The following is a 20,913-nucleotide window of genomic DNA, read 5'->3' as shown; positions in this document are numbered from 1 at the left end:
GATGTTCTTCCTGTTGCCCTGCAATCACAAAGACCACTAATGGTTAGTTTTAAGGACCCAGACTTGCTTGGATCCTTTGGCCTTATTAAGTTTGTTAATATTTGCAGCGGATTTAACATCGGAGTTTATGTTAACGGTTTTCTTATCAGAATTTGCAATATAAGACTTTGCATCAGAACTTACACTAGAAGGAATAATTCTAACTTTCTTTAAAGAAGGTTTTATTTGATAATAATCATAGTACAAACTATGATATTCCTTACAAGTATAAATGGAATGCCATAAACTACCACAATAAAAGCAAGGATTTAGTGGCTTATATCTAACAGTCTGACTCTTAACTCCTAACTTTGAGGGTAAGGAGTTTATGTTCTTATTCTTCCTGCAAAAAGAAGCCAGATGGTTAGAATTTCCACAGTTATGACATATTAGGAACAGGCTTATAATTGTTACTTTTGTTCACATCTTCCTTTCCATTCCTATTTTTCCTAGGTGGCTTTACCTTGTTTACATTTTTAACCTGTTTCAGCTTACGCTTAAGCTGCTTCTTAGTCATTAAGCCTATGTTAACTTCAGTTGGCTTATCCTGTTTAGGTTTGTCAGAAGTTAATTTCTCCTTAACTTCTGATTTCTCAATATCAGACTTTGCAGTTACAAACTTAACAGGATTTATCTTTGGTTTTTGTTTAACAACTATAGGCTCAGTTTCTACAGTTCCCTTACTGTTCTTATCATCTCTATAACCTAAGCCCTCTTTCCAGTTTCCACTACTTAGAATATCTTGAGTTGCTCTACCAGAGTTAGTCCAAGTCATGATAATCTCTCTTTCCTTTTCTAACTCAGTTTTTAGAGATTCATTCATTTTTAGCACTTCATCCCTAACATAAAAGGCATCATCTCTATCTTTCTGAGTTTGATGGAACATGACTAACTCTTTTTCTAAATAATCATTCCTCTTTTTATAAGTAAGATTTTTAGAAGTTAATCTTTCACATATTAAAGTTTGATCTTTATAACTAATGAACATGGTTTTAAGATATCTTCTCAACTCAGTAATATCTTCAATATGAAAGGCATAAGTAGTTTGAGGTACCTTTATGTCAGCAATATCAGAACTGCTATCAGCATTTGCCATCAAGGCATAGTTTTCCTCATCCTCAGAATCTGAAGCATCTGACCAACTTTTCTTTTTTGTGACAAGAGCCTTGCCTTTGTCACTTTTCCCTTTTCTGCAATCAGGAGATATGTGGCCTTTCTTACCACAGTTGTAGCATTTAATATTTGAGTAATCTCCTCTGTCAGACTTTCCTCCTTTGCCTTAAGATTTTCTGAAACCTTTCTAATCAGAACTTGCACCTTTTCTGGAAGACTTCTTTCCTCTCCTGAATTTCCTGTATGCAATCTTTGTGATTCCTTTCACCATAAGAGCACACAACTTCATTATCTCTTCATCAGGTTCCATCTCAGGTATACTTTCAGTTTCTGAGTCATTATCAGTATCAGAACTTGATGACTCAGTATCAGACTTTGTGATGAGAGCCTTTCCCTTGCCTTTCCTTGAGACAACTTCTTTGGGAATTTCCTCCTCAGCCATAAAAGGTACTGTCCTTGACTTTCTTCCATTCCTCTTGCTTCTTTGTTCCATCTCAAGTTCATGAGTCTTGAGCATCCCATATATTTCATCAAGAGTTGTTTCATCAAGATTATAGTTGTCTCTTATTATTGTGGCCTTCAAATCCCATCTTTCAGGAAGAGCTAACAGGAATTTAAGATTTGAATCTTCAATATCATACTCTTTGTCAACTAGTGACAAATTATTCAAGAGTTTGACAAATTTGTCATATAAATTAGTTAATGACTCATCAGGCTTTGAGTCAAAGTGCCCATACTCTTGAGTGAGTATAGTCTTCTTGTTCTTCTTGATTGAATCAGTTCCCTGACACCTTGTCTCCAAAGCATCCCATATCTCTTTTGCAGTCTTGCATTGAATTACCCTGTTTGACATGACATTATCAAGGGCACTATGCAGCAAGTGTCTTACCTTTGCATCCTTTGCAATCGATGAGATATCTTCAGTAGTGTAATCACTTTTCTCCTTTGGTACAGACTTTGCTGGCTGACCTGCAACTTCCACGGAGAGTTTGGTTAGCATATGTGGTCCTTCATTAATCCTGTCTAGATATTCTGGATCTGTAACTTCCAGAAACATAGCCATCTTCACTTTTCATATGGGATACTCAGAAGATTTCAACATGGGAACTCTTATAGTCTCATATCGACTATGGGTTATGGTTTTTGGAGGTTCTTCAGTTTTGGTGGGCTTGGTTGGAGTTTCTATTTCAGACATGATTGTTTTTGGATCTTAAACTGTATGTGTGTTAACAGATATGCTCTGATACCACTTGTTAGGTCACACACACTGTAGAAGGGGGTTGAATACAGTGTTTACTACAATCAAATCGAATTAAAGAACACAAGTAACATAACACAAATTTTATTCAACACAATAAACTCTATTACAATATGGAACTGTCCTCTCTCAGTGATGAACAAATTATCACGAGAGCTGCTAGGGTTATGAATAATAATAACTTCGTTAAGATAACACATATAGTGTAAACCCTATGTCTATGTTTATATACTACACAGTTACAAGATAAGTTCTAATTTATATTGAATATAATTCTGCTTCTTAAAATATATCAATCAGATATCTTTTCTTCCAAATATTCTATTCTTCATAGAATTCCTTCTTCATGCATATTTCTTACTGTCTTAGTCTCGATCTTCTTTTCTTTCAATCAACCGCCTGCCTTATCTGAAAGTCACCTTAAGTCCTGATATTATCTCCTGATAAATATCTCCTGATAACTTAAGTTCTGATAACTTAAGTTCTGATAACTTAAGTTCTGATATCTTAAGTCCTGACTTCAGTATAAGTACTAATTTCTAGTTAAGTACTGATTTGTCCTGTTAGTTAAGATCTGAAAACTAAACATAAATCATATTACACATGACATCACAAATATATCTAACACAAGATTTGGTGCTTTAACTAGGTGATAACTGAATCTTGAGTAGCTTAGTCCATCACCAAATGTGTATACTATTGGTCCCTGATAAAACCTGTATGTTCGACCTGGATAGTCGGTTGCAGGATCTGGTGTCATGTTTATATTTCTCATGTTAACATTATTTGCATCTGATTGCGGATACCATGACATCGGAAGTCTTTCACCTGTAAAATTAAAAAATAGATAGGAAGACGCTCTTAGTACGGAAGTCTTTTATTGCTTCATGTGCTCCATCACGTTTACCGCAGGATGCATCAGTAGAATATATTCGCTTTCAGGTCTTGTGTTATCTTGTCATATGTTTGGTGATGTACTTTTCACTGATCATTCGGGAGGTCTCTTCCATCCCATGTTTCTATATTTTATTTGTGATCTAGACAGATGCGGAGATTATGCTTGGGGTGCTGCAGTTCTTGCATATTTGTATATGGAGTTATGCCAGACAAGCAAAAAGGACGTTGATGAGGTAGTTGGTTTTCTGCTATTGTTGTAGTTATGGGCATGGGAGAGATTGCCCACTCTTGCTCCCATTCACAGCTCTTCTATCTTATATGATGCTGGTTTCTGGAAGGGTCAGGTTGCAGCTCCACATGGACTCAGATATTTAGCATTTATTAATTTGTTTGGGTTTTAGAATCGTTTAAAAGAACTTCATATGATACATAATGGCTAGGGTTTGAGGTTATACATTTAACACTTTTTAATATTTTAGGGTTTATTAATCCCCAAATTGGGTTTTGAATTATTTAAATGAACTTGATATGATATGGAACGGGTTAGGGTTTAGGGTTCTTTGTAACCATAGAGCCTAAACCCTAAATATAGCTAGCGTTTAGGGCCGTTAGTCCCTAAACCCTAGGAACCAGACTTTATTTTCATGTTAGGTTATAATTTAACACTTTTTAATTTTTTAGGGTTCATTCATCCCCAAATTGGGTTTTAGAAGTTTTTAAATAAACTTGTTATGATACAGAACGAGTTAGCGTTTAAATGAAATTGATATGATACGGAACATGTTAGGGTTGGCCCTAAACCCAAGGAACCAGACTTTATTTTCATGTTAGATTAGAATTTAACACTTTTTAATTTTTTAAGGTTCATTCATCCCCAAATTGGGTTTTAGAAGTTTTTAAATGAACTTGATATGATACGGAACGAGTTAGCATTTAAATGAACTTGATTTGATATAGACTTTTAATTTAAATATGAAACTGACTGTTTATTGTAATGTTATTATAGGTGGCTTCATGGTTATTCGTACGGGTGATCGTACCCTTTCAGTTATTCGGACGCTATTGGATGGGCTTATACCATCTCAGTTTATATGGCAACCTTACTCTCTCGATGTCATTTCTGATCTTCCTGGTTATTGCTTGAATGGTGAGCGTATTTGGCGCTACTACAGGCCTTTGATATGTATTTTTATAGTCGAGCTTCACTGCCCTGATAGAGTTGCTAGACAGTTTGGGCTCGTGCAGACTATCCCTGTTGATGTTTTTACTCGGAGGGAGAGCATAGTACAAACTTGAGGGGCAATAACAAAGTCAGATGGATTCAGAAACATGGAGCTAGAACATCTATATGGGCACATCGTTTAGATCATTTGTTTGTTGGAGATGTGATTGTTGCTGAGAGTGCAGTGCCTGAGTACCATCCTTGGTATTTAGAGAGGACTGTTAGATTCATTTCTCGTGTTGGTGCATTTAATCATCACATTGTAAGTTTTCTTCTTGTTTATTCAATTTATTGTATAGGTTGTTTTGCTTTCGTAGTTTCATTATAAATGCTTTAGTAGTTTCTTTATTTCATACAAGAATCTTGTAACATGTGTGTCTTTTCTTTTAATTTTTCAGGATCTTATATTCAGGCAGATATCTGAGCGGACACAGGATGTTCTTCCTGATGTGTCTCATTTTGCTGACCACTATCGTGATTTTTTCAGAGAGTTCATATTATATGGTTTTGATGAGTTGCCTGTGGAGGTTCGTAGAGCTAGGCAGTTGGAGGAGAGGCAGCAACGGCCCGTCGAGGTAGACGCGGCGGTGCACGAGGTGCTGCTGGTAGGCGATCTAGAGTTTTGGTTAATGATGATCTTGTTGTTGCAGCGTTCAGAGATGATGGTATTCCATTATATGTTGATTCTCATGACGTTCCCGAGTCATCTACTCATGGCTACGAATCTTGGGGATGATCGGGATCCTCCTGTACGTGATTTTGTTGCTCATACTGTTTCTATTGATGTGATGGGATCATCTAGTCACATCCAGCATGATCATCAGATTATGGATAGGTATGGATATGTTCCCTCTTTCGATCTTAGCTTGACTCCTACTCCCGAGCAGCCTCGTACCGGGGATCCTTCCACTGAGCAGCCTCCTTCTCTGCATCGTTCTCACCGGCCTATTGAGCGGGTAGCTATGGATTTTTGTATTCCATCATTTAGTCTTCATGTTACACCTATACCTCCTACTGATCCTGATGCCGGCACGGATGTCACTTCTTCACAGAGTTCCCAGGACCAGAGTTCGCAGGACCGTCCTGGGAAGTATGGACATTTCTATACTTCTCAAGGAAACTGGCATTTAAAGAGAACGGATAATCCTCCAAACTGTGGAACAGATGGGCAGAAGTGCGCGAAGAAATGAGAGTAAACTTAACTTTAAGTTCTTAAGTGTGTGTGTTTAATTGTGTATGTTTATGTATCTTAATTGTAACTTTAACTGTTTAACTGTTTAAGTGTGTTTAAAAAATTCATTTTTATGCAGATGATGGTGTGGATTGTGGATTATAGGCATTATACAAATATTGGAAAATGCTGATGATGGAGTCGCTTGTGCTTATTTTCTCTATTTTTAGGATTTTGTTATATTATATTTTGTTGGTGTTTATTCGTATTTGTTGGTTGTATCAATTTTTTTCTATTTGGGGATGATTTACAGTTTAAGTAATATTAGAAATTTAATTTGAACAAAACAGGGGATTACAGATGTTAAAAAGGAACAGTTCAATGTAACTGAAGCAAAACGGCAGATGAACAAACGTTTTGCAAAATTGCTTCTTCATATTCCGTTTTACTTGTTTTATAAAAAATAAATCCAAAATGATATTTCATCATCCATTTTTAGGGTTTCAAAAAAATAAACATAATGGGCTTTCGTGTTCCGTTTTACATATTTTAAAAAAATGTAATCATAACGCCCCTTCATCTCCCGTTTTTGTTTTAAATTAAAAATATAAAAACTTATACCCTAACAGACTTTCGTATGCCGTTTTACGTTTTTTATAAGAATAAGCCATTTAACGTTCCTTCATGTCACATTTTGGTTTTATAATCAAAATTTGTAAAATGGCAAAAACGGAGGACAAAGTAACATTTTACTTTCTTATTTGTAAACAGACGCATAAAACTCAGTCTCATTCTTCTCACTTTACAAACCTAAAATTCCAAATATCAAGAATAATTTTTTATAAATTCTTATAGAGTTATTAATGGATTCGGGTTCAGGATCTGGAGCACAATCGGTTACGGTGATTGCATGGATTTATACCGATGGTAATATACGACAAACTCAATTAGAAGGTTACGTATATGAAAAACCGATTTCTAAGCAAGTAAAACTTAATTCTAGTATGAATTTTAATAATTTACGCAATATGTTATTTTTGAAATTTAAAATTGATAGGAGTTTTTATGATTTTAAGTTGTTTTATCGATGGAAAAATTTCAATGATATGAAGTTTGGTATTATTTCGGTTGATGATGATGTTGTTGAGATGATGTTTGGAATTATTATTTCGAATGGACCTCCTTTCTTTGTTGAAATTTATTTACAAAAAATTTCAACTTGTGCATTGATTGAAACAAGTTCGAGATTTGTGGAAACTAGTTCGAGAGTTTCCAAGAGGAGTGGTAGTAGGGGTTTTGATTGTCAAACTACTAGTAGTATGTATATTGGTGGTGATACGGTTAGTAGTATAGAGGTTTGGATGCGTATGATGTCGTTGAGTCGGCTTTGATTACACGGGATGAGATATTGGAGCCAATGAAGTTAAAGGAGGGCATGATATTCGACTCAAAAAAAGTGTTGATGCATACAGTTAGAGATTTTCATATCCAAAATCATCAAGAGATTAAGGTGGTTAGATCAAGTGATGTGTATTGGATTGTGGTTTGTAAGAATAAGGATAGTGGTTGTGAATGGAGTTTAAAAGCTAGGTTGCGAAAATCACTTGGAAAATTTCAAATTATGGAAACTTCGGGACCACACACATGTTTGCGCACCACTGTTACTCAAGACCATCCTAATTTGACATCTCATGATATTCTTGAACTAGTTAAGGATTAAATCATAGTTGATTCCACAGTTAAGGAAAAAGTGTTGATGGCCACGGTGAAAAGTATTTTTGGTTACCAACCGGGAAGAAAGAAGATTAGAGATGCCAAAAAACTAGCAATGCATGAACAACATGGATCTTGGGAAGGATCATATGAAGACCTCCCTTTTTTTATGGAAGCGTTGCAATATTTTAATATGGGAACCAAGGTTGATTGGGTTTTTAAGGAGGATGAGATGGAAGATCGTGGGAGCTTAAAGGTATTCTATCTTTTTATACTAGCATCGTATAGATTTTTAAATGATTTTCCATATTTGTGTAATGTTTTGTAGTTAACGAGTATATTATGTCTTTATTTGGAACATGAAGTGACATTCAAGAGACTCTTCTGGGCTTTCAAACCATACAATGATGGATTTGAGCATTGTATGCATGTCATACATATAGATGGGACTCACCTATACGGTCCATATTTGGGTGTACTATTGTGTGATGTGGCAGTGGATTACTTTAGTCATATTCTTCCACTTGCATTTCATATTTTCGAATCCGAGAATGTTTCTAGTTGGGGGTGGTTCATGGATAGATTGAAGGGATTTATGGCAGGTAGGAGACATGGAATTTGTGTCATTTATGATAGACATGCTGGGATTATTGCTGCTATGTAATAGACATGATGGTGCGTATGATGCCCTCCAAACCCGGCTCAGAAGTTTGGGGTTCACAATACACACACACACACTCAATATACATACCTGCTTATGAAAGTAATATATATAAAGACCTTACTTACCATAACCATGGATCACAACAGGTTAAAGTATGAAAACAAGCCAAAACCTTAACTTTTATTACATCATACCAAATCCCAACTGGTTCCGCTTACAACTGATAATGATATCATTCTTACAATCTTACATAACTCATCTATATTATAAAGCTCCTGCTAACTCGGTCCATCTAATCCTGGAAACCTAGCTCGCACACTGGACTGGGAATCCTCGTTACCAACAATTTCGTTTTAACTGTAAAATAACATAAACTGATTTACAAGAGTGAGCTAACTAGCTCATCAAGTCATAATAGCAATAACTGAGGTTCAACAATGGTCAATTAAAATGATTCATAAGAATCAAGTATCTGGATAAGCAATGATTAGAATTGGATATTCGCTTTCATTTTAAAAATCAAGGTTAGGCTGCCGATCAGTCACGCACTAACCCCGAGCAAGGCTCCCATTTTTGCTCTATATACTGGATCCAAGGCACACATTGGCCTATTATGACCACAAATCTGGTCCGACCATGAATCTGGACCATATTTAAAAACGATCTAATTCTAGAATAACAATATGATAAACAATGTCATTTAATAAGCTGAATCATAAACAACATTTATCTTGAAGCATAGGGTGATTCACAATACCTTTATCAAGGAATTCAAAAAGATTGGCTTTCAATTAAGGAAATAATCAGAAAGTAGAAGACCAAGGGTTCAAGGGTTACAAGGATTGGTCTTCCGTTAAACAAGGCAAAAGGGTTGGTATGTCAAGCAATTCAATATAAAAAATCAGTGTATGGTAGATATTTATTCGTGGAGTAGTATCGTATATGTCTGTCTCGTATATGAGAATTTAACAATAAATGGTTTATGAAGAATAAAGCTTATGGCTCAAGATCAATAAGAATCAGGGTTCATGGTTGAATATTTTAGAGCGCTTACAATATAAAACAAGATTTATTTTGAATACTAGCAACATGTTATGAGAAAGTTCAGAAATATTTGCAATATATCTCGAAGAAAGGTTCAAAAGGACTTGCCATATCACAGATGATTTCCAACTTTACTTGTACTCATCTAATAGTTTTACTTTTCAATCACTTTCCTTCCTTTTCTATGCCTTGCTTCTATTCGTCAATCACTTGCCTTCTCTTTCTACGCTTCAATTCTATTTACGGATCACTTACTTTCTTTTTCTATGCCTCACTTACTCTTCTAGGCATCACAAGTATCTATCAATACTCAATCTCATATCATTCTAATCGTCACACAGACATCATAAACTTTTATCTACCCTTCGTTCTACCCAAATCCGATTTACGGATTGAAAGTTACAGCAAAAACCGTCAAACAATAACCACATAGGCATATAACACATCAATCAGATAGCACATAGCACACAAGATATTCGATTAAAATAATTTTTCAAAGAAGATTCGGGATCAAAATGATTTTCAAGGTATTTAATATAAATTTTTGAACATTTTTCGGAATTAAAATGGGCCTCCGAATCATTTTATAATTAAATAATAGGGTTCGAACACCCGAATCTGACTTTAAAACCATTTAATAATAATTATCGAGCCTTGAAAATAATTTAAAATAATCTTTAAAAGCTCGATACTATTTTTCAAAATTTTTAAATCAAAATAAATAATTAAATCAATTAAAATTAATTAATAAATAATTAAATTAATTAATCAATTAATATTTAAATTAATTGACTAATTAAATAATTAATTATCAACTAAAATTAATTAATTAAATAATTAAGATTTATTTTTAAATAAAAATAATTTTCAGAAATTAAATAATGAATTTTTAGAATTTTTAAATAATTAAAACAATTTTCTGAAAATAAAAATAAGCAGAATATCATTTTTATTAACAAGAATCTAATATTTATAAAGTTTTGAAACTACTAGGGCTAAAACCTAAATTTTGCAAAAGTTCAGGGGCATTTTTGTAATTCTGCCGTTGTCCCCGACCTAAGCCGGCGACCCTGAGCTCGCCGGAAAATCTCATTCGAGCCCAGATCAGTTTAAAAACATGCAGAATCATAGAGTATCATGCCAGGAATCTATATCATATTTTGGAATCAACAAACAACATATAGTTTGCTCGGAAAATCCATCTGAAACTTCGCTGGCGGCGAAGTCGAACCATTTTCCAGCGAAGTCGATTAAGCTGTTCCAGGAATCGTTTGTAAATTTCAAATATACCAATCGAATCGTTGTTCAACGATCTACAACCTAGTGTAATCAATTTCAAGTAATAACCCCAAACACAGAAATTCCCAAATTTCAATTGAAATTATTCAAGAACATAAACCCTAATTTTAATTCTGAGAATCAAACATTAATTTGAACATGTTATTGAACTCCAAATTAGTCATATAATATACCAAAATGACCAGGAAGAAAAGATCTACATGATTCTAACATCAAATCACACAAACAACATCAAGAACAAAAATTCCTATTTTAATTACTAAATAATTCGAATTTAATTAATTAAATAAGAAAATCACATTGATTTCTGCACTGAAATGAATGATTGATTATGAAAGAACTTTTCGAGAGTTTCGATTTGATATATTGCACTCCCCAATTGGAGTTCGTTAACGCCTTCGTTTGTGCGTTTGATTATGAAGAACGCGAATAATTTTAAGGTTTTTCTCTGGAAACTATATAGTTACTGTTTGCAAATGATTATCTGTACAAAATACAATACTGTATTGGCTATTTATATTTACAGAATATTAGTATGTTCTGGATCGTGTTGCATCGATAAATACGTTTCTTAACCGCTAAGTAACTATAAAAATGATCCTATCGGATAATGTTTTAGATAAACATTATCCTGTTTTGGATAAGCATCAAAGGTTTTGGATAATTATGAAAACCGGGCTTTTATAAAATGCTTTGTACGAAGATAATGTTATCGGAAAGGGTTATCGTATCGAAATTTTACGTCGGGACGCGCACGGGTCAACCCATAATCCGGTTCGAAAAAGTCAAAACACGGAAAATGTCCGGAATTACCAGATTAGGTTAGAAAGGAGTTTTCGAAAGAGTTTCAGATTTTAAAAATGTAAAAACGGTTGAGGTTGAACGATTCCAGGCTTTATAAAATAGTTTTGTAATTATTCAGAAAATAATTAATAAATTCAAAATTCAATATAAAATCATATAACAGTTTAAAAATTACCAGAAAAATACGGTAATTATCTATATCTTATTCTGGTCATAATAAAATTAACATACTTATACTCTACCACGTATAAAATCCACATATCAACACCAATCATCAGATAATTCACCAAAAATCACATAATAATCACATAATAATCATTTATCAATAAAAATAAATACACGCTATGTCTCGGATATTACATCCTTTCCCCTTAAAAGGATTCTGTCCTGAGAATCACACTAAAGATCAAATAATGATATATTCAAGTATCTCACATCCATTTTCTCAGGTTGATCCCTCAACCTTACAACTTTTCATAAAATTTACTCACAACACCACTCATTACCTATCAGCTTCTTGCTGATATCATATTCTATTAGTTGCTCATATAACTCAACTTAAGTCCCCATTATATATATAATGGAGCTTAATTACTTTTCCTGAATATACACACATAAACACCCTATGAACCAGCTATACCTGTGGTGGTGAAGCCAACTCACTTACACTTATCGTGCCTATTTTACAGTTTCAAAAGGACCAGCATAATGCCTATTAATTCTCTTTTCTTTCTAATTCTAGTAATTCGTTCTCATGAACGTTTCCAATAGTTACTGGTTATTGAACCTCATTTCCATATGTTTCTCTGTTCAATCAACCTAGTTCGTAATCGCTCCGAATCGCATTTGAGGCTCTTTAATCATCCCCTTAATCTTCTTGTCCATCTGCGAATGATATATTAAAATCAGGGCGTATTCGTTTTCTAACGTTCTCGATATTACTTTAGAATTAAGAGTTAACGAGAAAATCTCGACTGGATACGATTGGCGCACAGCCGTATCATCATACCTTAATTTCCTTGAATCCCAATCGAGTAGATTTGCCGAGAAAAATTCTCTTACTACTTAAAAGAAAATATACTAATCTGGAGGCATCAACCGCTTATTCTAACCCATATTATCATTTATTTTGGTTTTAGGGAGTTCTCATACGAACTAACTACAATGCTCTTCCTTGACGTCTAGTCACATATAATGCTTATTCTTTCTTTATGCCATATTATCAAAAAGTCTTCTTTGACATCTATGTCTCGTATCATATTCTCGGAGTAGCTTGAATCCCTTGAGTTATCGTAGCCAAATTCCTATCTTTTAGTTCCTCCTTACTTACTACTCGTTCATCTAGGAGTGGTATATACTATTCTGGTTCGACATAATTCATCGTATTTTGAATACTCCTGTCAAATCTCAACTCAAATAATATCGATCATTTACAATCAATTTCTGGATCTGATGATGTACCACCATTTCTTCAAGCAACAACTAACCCACTTATTGGACAAACTGTTTATTAATAAAAGAGAATGATTAGGTTTGGATAACCCATCAATAATGATGCAATTAACGCTTTCCTTACCTTTGGTTCTCAGGTGACTTCACTACGACATTTCCTGGCGAAATATATCCATCTAGTCTTTGATGTCCCGCCTTAACTCTTGGGTAGGTATAACATTTATCTACATGTCCCCCCCATTTTATCTTTATGTCTGGTCAGTAGATATATTCTTTTAGCCCTTTGTACTTAATCGTACTCCTGGGACACATTCCCTATCTCAATTTACAAATGTTTCCTAAATTTTTCACCTTAATTTTGTTCCTCATGTCATCCATATCTTACCTATATAGTTTCTTTATCATCCTTTTTATTCCACTTTCTTCCCTATTTCTGTTCTTCATTCTCATAGCTCATTCACAACCGAACTCCTGATATTAATACTCATTTTGATATCATATCAAATTAGATATCAATACGAACTTTGATGCTCACAACATCCCATACTGAAGTAAACATCAATCATCTATATTAATACCACTTTTGATATTTAACAACAACCTAGGTATCAATCAGAAACTGAACTAAATCTGTATCTCACATTTTATCCAAAACAGAAATACTTGATAAATCATTTATTGTATGATTATCAAAACAATTTGGAAATAAGACATCCTTCAATAAAACTTAATTGCAGATGATAAAATCTCTTTGATTGTCTAATAAAATCCATATTGGTGTGGTTATCAATCTCTTCTTTATTCCAACTTCCTTCTTCATTCTCTTCCTTCCTTCTCTTTGCTCTATCTTAAATCTTTAGTTCTTCAAAATATTCTTCTCACTGGTCCATACAAATAAGTTTTTATTTCTCTTGTTCATTATAAAGGGAATATTCATTCAAGTAAAACCTCAAACACTTGTAGCAATTTCTGAATTCTACTGGTGTCCTTACCTTCTCCAAATTCCTCATTGCTTTGATTTCAGATTTTAAAGTCACATCAAACTTTGACTTAATCTAATTGGAATCGATTTCCATCTAACTGACCATTAATTGGTAAAATTAACCAATTAACTCACTTAATTGATCAATTGCACCAAGTGATGACTAGCTAAATGAAATCAAAGACCAATTATATTTAGTCGGATTGGCTGTAGCCTCTTTCCAGAACCGAGATCGCAATTATTTGGAGTATCAATAGGAATATCAATAACATATGGAAGTATACTTTCTATCTTTAAGAATAGGGTACTTTCTGAAAATTTGGGCAGCATCTCCTTTATATTATTGACTACCAGCCGGACTCAAGCCGACACCAACAATCAATCAAACAACCAACAATCAACACATAAGTAGACCAATCAACTTCCATCTTCTAAACTCACCATTTCACCATCATATATAATACTAACCAGTATAACCCATATTTTAGTTCAACTTAAATTTATAGCGAACAATTCTCATTATATCATACCCTTTCTCATATCCTCTTATTATAACCGAATATCACTACCGAGTACTATTATAAATTATTCCAAAATTCTTCTAGTTCATGTTCCAACTCAAGCTCTTTCATTAACAATTCATCTATCCTTGACAATATACACTTGTTCTTATTAGTTAACTCGTTCAATTTCCGATAACCAACACATGGTCTCAACCAACACTCTCATAATCTTGTGGAAGAATTCCTTTGATTTAAAAGCATCACTTCTTAAAAATCCTTGCAGTTGAACCACCATATCTTCATCTCCCCTTTTGTCTTTTCATACTGAACTTCTTTCACTGGCTCAGTTATGAGTATCAAATTTACCACAACTCATTTACTTAAGTGGGAAAACCCAACCATTCCTTGAAGAACACTTTTGAAGTTTATTCGTAACTAGCATTTCTTCAATCTTGAACCTTCATGACAAGTATCTCCCACATGATTGAGGTATGCTTCATCTTCACAATGTATTAATCGATTATCTGATTATTATTAAGAATTTCTTCATTCGCTTCTGCTATCCAATCAATCATTTGCCTTATCCGATATACGCAGCTTTACTTTTTATTTCTCTAGTTAATTTACCTCACACGGTTCACTAACTACTTTAATTCACGCCAAAATCTCATACTTGAAATGTATCACGTATACAAATTTCCGCTTCTAATTTGATGTCCTCGTAACAACCACGTTGTTGGTATAACGGTTCTTCTCTGCACGTATATGTCCACCATTTATTGGCTTGCAATTATCCATACTTATCATATGACCCCATCTGCTACACAGGTTCATTTCACTTCCTTTTAAAATATTCAAAGAATGGACCTTACACAAGAAGGGAATTTGTGGATATGATTCTGATTGGAAACCTTTTATAAAGAATAAGAGTACAAGGAAACAATCAGAAAGATTCCATAAATCAACATATCATGGCTGAAGAAGAAAGGATGAATAATGGTGTAGATATGAATGAGACAACCATATTTGTACTCAAGATGTCCAGTCTTTCATACTATATGGCATACAACACATGATTAGGTGGCGTCCCACCAGACTCTTCGTTATTCGGACAAAGAGTCACACCATAACACTGCTTGTCTCAATCAGAAAATAAGTCTTGAGGGAAAAATGATTTTTGAAAGGAATACAACAATTTCCTTATCACCTCATAGAGCTGATTGTGAATAAAGTTCATACTTTATTCAAGATTCATAAGAATGCATGGTATTATTGAAAAGAATGATAACATTGGTCGCCATCCACATTTCATCTATTTATAGCTGTAACATTCGTTCGATCAATATATCCCATTCCGAGTCATATATTAACTTTTAAAAGCTCTCTGAAATGCCTTCTTCAATCGATCATTAGAATAAATTCCCATGTATTAGGTCTTGTATCTTTAGCGTCACACTTCCATGTTCAATATTTTTATAATTCGACCCTATATGCACTCTTACGAGATTTACAATCATAATTTCAAATTTCGCTTACGCTAGTGATCATTCAACATATCAACTCCTTTGCTAATAACATTCATCCTTTAGAAAAGTCTAGAGATTTTCTCAATCTTCTTTGCTCATACTCGGCTTCTTGTGAATCGACGTATTCTTTGAACTCTAATCGTCTCAGAAATTGGATGAATAGTTTCTCCGTACATTGGTTCTGACGTTAAACTTATCAAATAATATTTTCACTCTTCTGTTAGGAACCATCAAATCTTCTCCATAATAGTGGGTCCACTTGGCCTTCAAAATGAACCATACTAACTTCTAGAACAAGTATTCTCCTAGATAATCTTAATCTTATGACAAACAAGAAACTCAAGTAGTAGTTTGACAACCAAGTTTTTAAAACTTGTTTTCTTCCAAGGACTTTTAGAAAAAATTTGTTAAGAAAATCTCTTTTAGAATCTGTTTAAAATTTTAAAAATCATACACCTGGTCATCATCACTATATGAGTTGGTTATCGTCTTTTTCAACCACTACAAAGTATCAAGTTAGGGAACCAATCAGATAAAAGCTCCTTCATTTTCGTAAATTCTCTACCCCTTATTGGGTCCATTTTGCCTTCATCGGTCGATAAAAATTCTAGTTACCTTTGCATATTATCTTATTCATAACTTCACTTCTAGTCTTCCATACTGGTAACACTCTCATCATCATCTCTTGCGATTACTAACTATAACAAGTCTATACAGTAATCATCAAATCTATTTTATAAAATAAGGTCGATTAATATCACATCACATTACTACTATACGGATCATGTTTGGTCATAACATCATCATCTACTTTCAAGAAAACTGTCAATTTTCAATCTTCCCAAACTCCTTTAAAATCCATCTAGCTCACTCCACAAGATAATCATAGATGACATACTTACTAGTAGCTCCGTATAACCTGGTAGCATCTATTCTCCGGAACACACGAATCCTCTCTTTAGGTTTTTTCTCACCCTTCTTAATATCTCGTGTACTCACCATATGTGGTAGCTCTCGAATCCATCCTTATAGGTGCTATTACTTCACAAGACGGGTTTTAAACTGATGGTATAGTACAGGGCGTGGGGGAGACAGAAAAGATGCACTCACAGCTGAATATCCGGTAGAACCAAAATCAGCATGTGGGGGATTCTCGAATAGGTAGTCTCGCATCAGGGGATGAGATAATAACTTTAAAAGGTGAAACCGTCATAACATGTGGTGATATGGCTAACATCGATGGATGAGCAGGGCGTGAATCAGATGATGGTCCTCCAACTGAAGGCTCCGAATGGTCTAACGATTCTGGGATAAAAGAATCTGCCATCGCTGCTATCTGAAAATCACGTCGCTAGATAAGAATCTTGAATCTCATCATGAATCATACCAAAACCTACTATACCGTCGCACTCAACCTCTCGACGTCCTATCTTTCTATTTCTTACCCATAATCCTAACCCTCTATCCATTCCCAATAATCTAGGCTTGTTTCAGTGACTTATAACTGGTAGCTCTGATACCAAACCTGTGACGCCCTCCAAACCCGGGTTAGAAGTTTGGGGTTCACAACACACACACACACACATACACACACACTCAATATATATACCTGCTTATGAAAGTAATATATGTAAAGACCCTACTTACCATAACCATGGATCGCAACAGGTTAAAGTATGAAAACAAGCCACAACCTTAACTTTTATTATATCGTACCAAATCCCAACTAGTTCCGCTTAGAATTGATAGTGATATCATTCTTACAATCTTACATAACTCATCGACATTATAAAGCTCCTACTAACTCGGTCCATCTTCTCCTGGAATCCTAGCTCGCACACTGGACTGGGAATCCTCGTTACCAACAATTTCTTTTTCAACTGTAAAATAACATAAACAGATTTGCAAGAGTGAGCTAACTAGATCAGCAAGTCATAATAGCAATAACTGAGGTTCGGCAATGGTCAATTAAAATTATTAATAAGAATCAAGTATCTGGATAAGCAATGATTAGAATTGGATATTCACTTTTATTTTAAAAATCAAGTTTAAGCTGCTGATCAGTCACGCACTAACCCCGAGCAAGGCTCCCACCTTTGCTCTATATACTGGATCCAAGGCACAGATTGGCCTATTATGACCACAAATCTGGTCCGACCATGAATCTGGTCCATATTTAAAAATAATCCAATTCTAGAATAATAATATGATAAACAATGTTATTCAATAAGCTGAATCATAAACACCATTTATCTTGAAGTATAGGGGGATTCACAATACCATGAAGGTATAACAAGGAATTCAATAAGATTAGCTTTCAATCAAGGAAAGAATCAGATTGTAGAAGACCAAAGGTTCAAGGGTTACAAGGATTGGTCTTCCGTTAAACAAGGCAAAAGGGTTGGTATGTCAAGAAATTCAATATCAGAAATTAGTATGTGGTAGATATGTATTTGTGGAGTAGTATCGTATATGTCTGTCTCATATATGAGAATTTAACAATAAATGGTTTATGAAGAATTAGGCTTATGGCTCAAGATCAATAAGAATCAGGGTTCAAGGTTAAATATTTTAGAGCGCTTGCAATATAAAACATGATTTATTTTGAATACTAGCAACATGTTATGAGAAAATTCAGAAATATTTGCAATATATCTCGAAGAAAAGTTCAGAAGGACTTGCCTTATCACAGATGACTTCCAACTTTACTTGTACTCATCTAACAGTTTTACTTTTCAATCACTTTCCTTCTTTTTCTATGCGTTGCTTCTATTCGTTAATCACTTGCCTTCTCTTTCTACGCTTCAATTCTATTTATGGATCAATGACTTTCTTTTTCTATACCTCGCTTACTCTGATAGGCATCACAAGTATCTATCAATACTCAATCTCATATCATTCTAATCGTCACATGACGTCATAAGCTTTTATCTACCCTCCGTTCTACCCAAATCCGATTTACGGATTGAAAGTTACAGCAAAAACCGTCAAACAATAACCACATAGGCATATAACACATAAATCAGATAACACATAGCACACAAGATATTCGATTAAAATAATTTTTCAAAGAAGATTCGGGGTCAAAATGATTTTCAAGGTATTAAATACGAATTTTTGAACATTTTTCGGAATTAAAATGGGCCCCTGAATCATTTTATAATTAACTAATAGGGTTCGAACACCCGAATCTGACTTTAAAACCATTTAATAATAATTATCGAGCCTTGAAAATAATTTAAAATAATATTTAAAAGCTCGATACTATTTTTCGAGATTTTTAAATCAAAACAAATAATTAAATCAATTAAAATTTAATGACTAATTATATTAATTAATCAATTAATATTTAAATTAATTGACTAATTAAATAATTAATTATCAACTAAAATTAATTAATTAAATATTTAAGATTTATTTTTAAATAAAAATAATTTTCAGAAATTAAATAATGAATTTTTGGAATTTTTAAATAATTAAAACAATTTTCTGAAAATAAAAATAAGCAGAATATCATTTTTATAATTTTTATTAACAAGAATCTAATATTTATAAAGTTTTGAAACTACTAGGACTAAAACCTAAATTTTTCAAAAGTTCAGGGGCATTTTTGTAATTCTGTCGTTGTCCCCGACCTAAGCCGGCGATCGCCATTGCCGGCGACCCTGAGCTCGCCGGAAAATCTCATTCGAGCCCAGATCAGTTTAAAAACATGCAGAATCATAGAGTATTATGCCAGGAATCTATATCATATTTTGGAATCGACAAACAACATATAGTTTGCTCGGAAAATCCATGTGAAACTTCACCGGCGGCAAAGTCGAACCATTTTCCGGCGAAGTCGATTAAGCTGTTCCAAGAATCGTTTGTAAATTTCCAATATACCAATCGAATCGTTGTTCAACGATCTACAACCTAGTGTAATCAATTTCAAGTAATAACCCCAAACAAAGAAATTCCCAAATTTCAATTGAAATTATTCAAGAACATAAACCCTAATTTTAATTCCGAGAATCAAACATCAATTTGAACATGTTATTGAACTCCAAATTAATCATATAATATACCAAAATGACCAGGAAGAAAAGATCTACATGATTCTAACATCAAATCACACAAACAACATCAAGAACAAAATTCCTATTTTAATTACTAAATAATTCAAATTAAATTAATTAAATAAGAAAATCACCTTGATTTCTGCACTCAAATGGATGATTTATTATGAAAGAACTTTTCGAGAGCTTCAATTTGATATATTGCATGCCCGAATCGGAGTTCGTTAACGCCTTCGTTTGTGCGTTTGATTATGAAGAACGCGATGAATTTTAAGGTTTTTCTCTGGAAACTATATAGTTTTACTGTTTGCAAATGATTATCTGTACAAAATACAATACTGTATTGGTTATTTATATTTACGGAATATTAGTATGTTCTGGATCGTGTTGGATCGATAAATACATTTCTTAGCCGCTAAGTAACTATAAAAATGATCCTATCAGATAATATTTTTGATAAATATTATCCTGTTTTGGATAAGCATTATCCTGTTTTGGATAAGCATCAAAGGTTTTGGATAATTTTCAAAACCGGACTTTTATAAAATGTTTTGTACAAAGATAATGTTATCGAAACGGTTTATCATATCAAAAAAGTCAAAATATGAAAAATGTCCGGAATTACCAGATTAGGTTAGGAAGGAGTTTTTGGAAGAGTTTCAGGTTGTAAAATCGTAAAAACGGTTGAGGTTAAACGATTCCCGGCTTTATAAAATAGTTTTGTAATTATTCAGAAAATAATTAACAAATTCAAAATTCAATATAAAATCAGATAACATTCCAAAAATTACAAGAAAAATACCGTAATTATCTATATTTTATTCTGGTCTTAATAAAATTAACATACTTATACTTTACCACGTATAAATATCCACATATCAACACCAATCATCAGATAATTCACCAAAAATCACATAATAATCATATAATAATCATTTATCAATAAAAATAATTACACGCTATGTCCCGGATATTACAGTGTGGGCCCCTTGACCATCATAGATTTTGCATTAGACACTTGGCTACAAATTTTGCTACTGCACATAGGAGAAAGGGATTGAAAAATAGGTTAGTTGAGTTGGCTTCTCAGGTGCAAGAGAGGAAGTTTGATTTTTTATGGGAACAATTGTTGATTGTGGAGCCTAGGACGGATGAATGGTTTGAGGAT

The 20,913-nt window shown here is 33.7% G+C and overlaps 1 protein-coding gene across 1 annotated transcript; it reads left to right on the top strand.

Moving 5' to 3' along the window:
- Nucleotides 1-7,456: 7,456 nt before the first annotated feature.
- On the top strand, nt 7,457-8,077 carry LOC141718386 (uncharacterized). Its single transcript, XM_074520768.1, has 2 exons — nt 7,457-7,669; nt 7,742-8,077. The coding sequence occupies exons 1-2, from the start codon at nt 7,457-7,459 to the stop codon at nt 8,075-8,077; spliced, it is 549 nt and encodes a 182-aa protein (XP_074376869.1).
- The last annotated feature ends 12,836 nt before the right edge of the window (nt 8,078-20,913 follow it).

This window comes from Apium graveolens, chromosome 4 (assembly GCF_009905375.1).
Source record: "Apium graveolens cultivar Ventura chromosome 4, ASM990537v1, whole genome shotgun sequence".
Taxonomy (NCBI): domain Eukaryota; kingdom Viridiplantae; phylum Streptophyta; class Magnoliopsida; order Apiales; family Apiaceae; genus Apium; species Apium graveolens.
Note: the sequence above shows the minus strand (reverse complement) of the source record. Positions and strands in the feature narration are given on the sequence as shown.

Excerpts from the sequence above, each read along its gene's own strand:
- LOC141718386 (XM_074520768.1), top strand. The coding sequence starts at position 7,457 with ATGGCCACGGTGAAAAGTATTTTTGGTTACCAACCGGGAAGAAAGAAG. Across the intron at positions 7,670-7,741 it reads AAGATCGTGGGAGCTTAAAG|TTAACGAGTATATTATGTCT; the intron begins GTATTCTATCTT and ends AATGTTTTGTAG.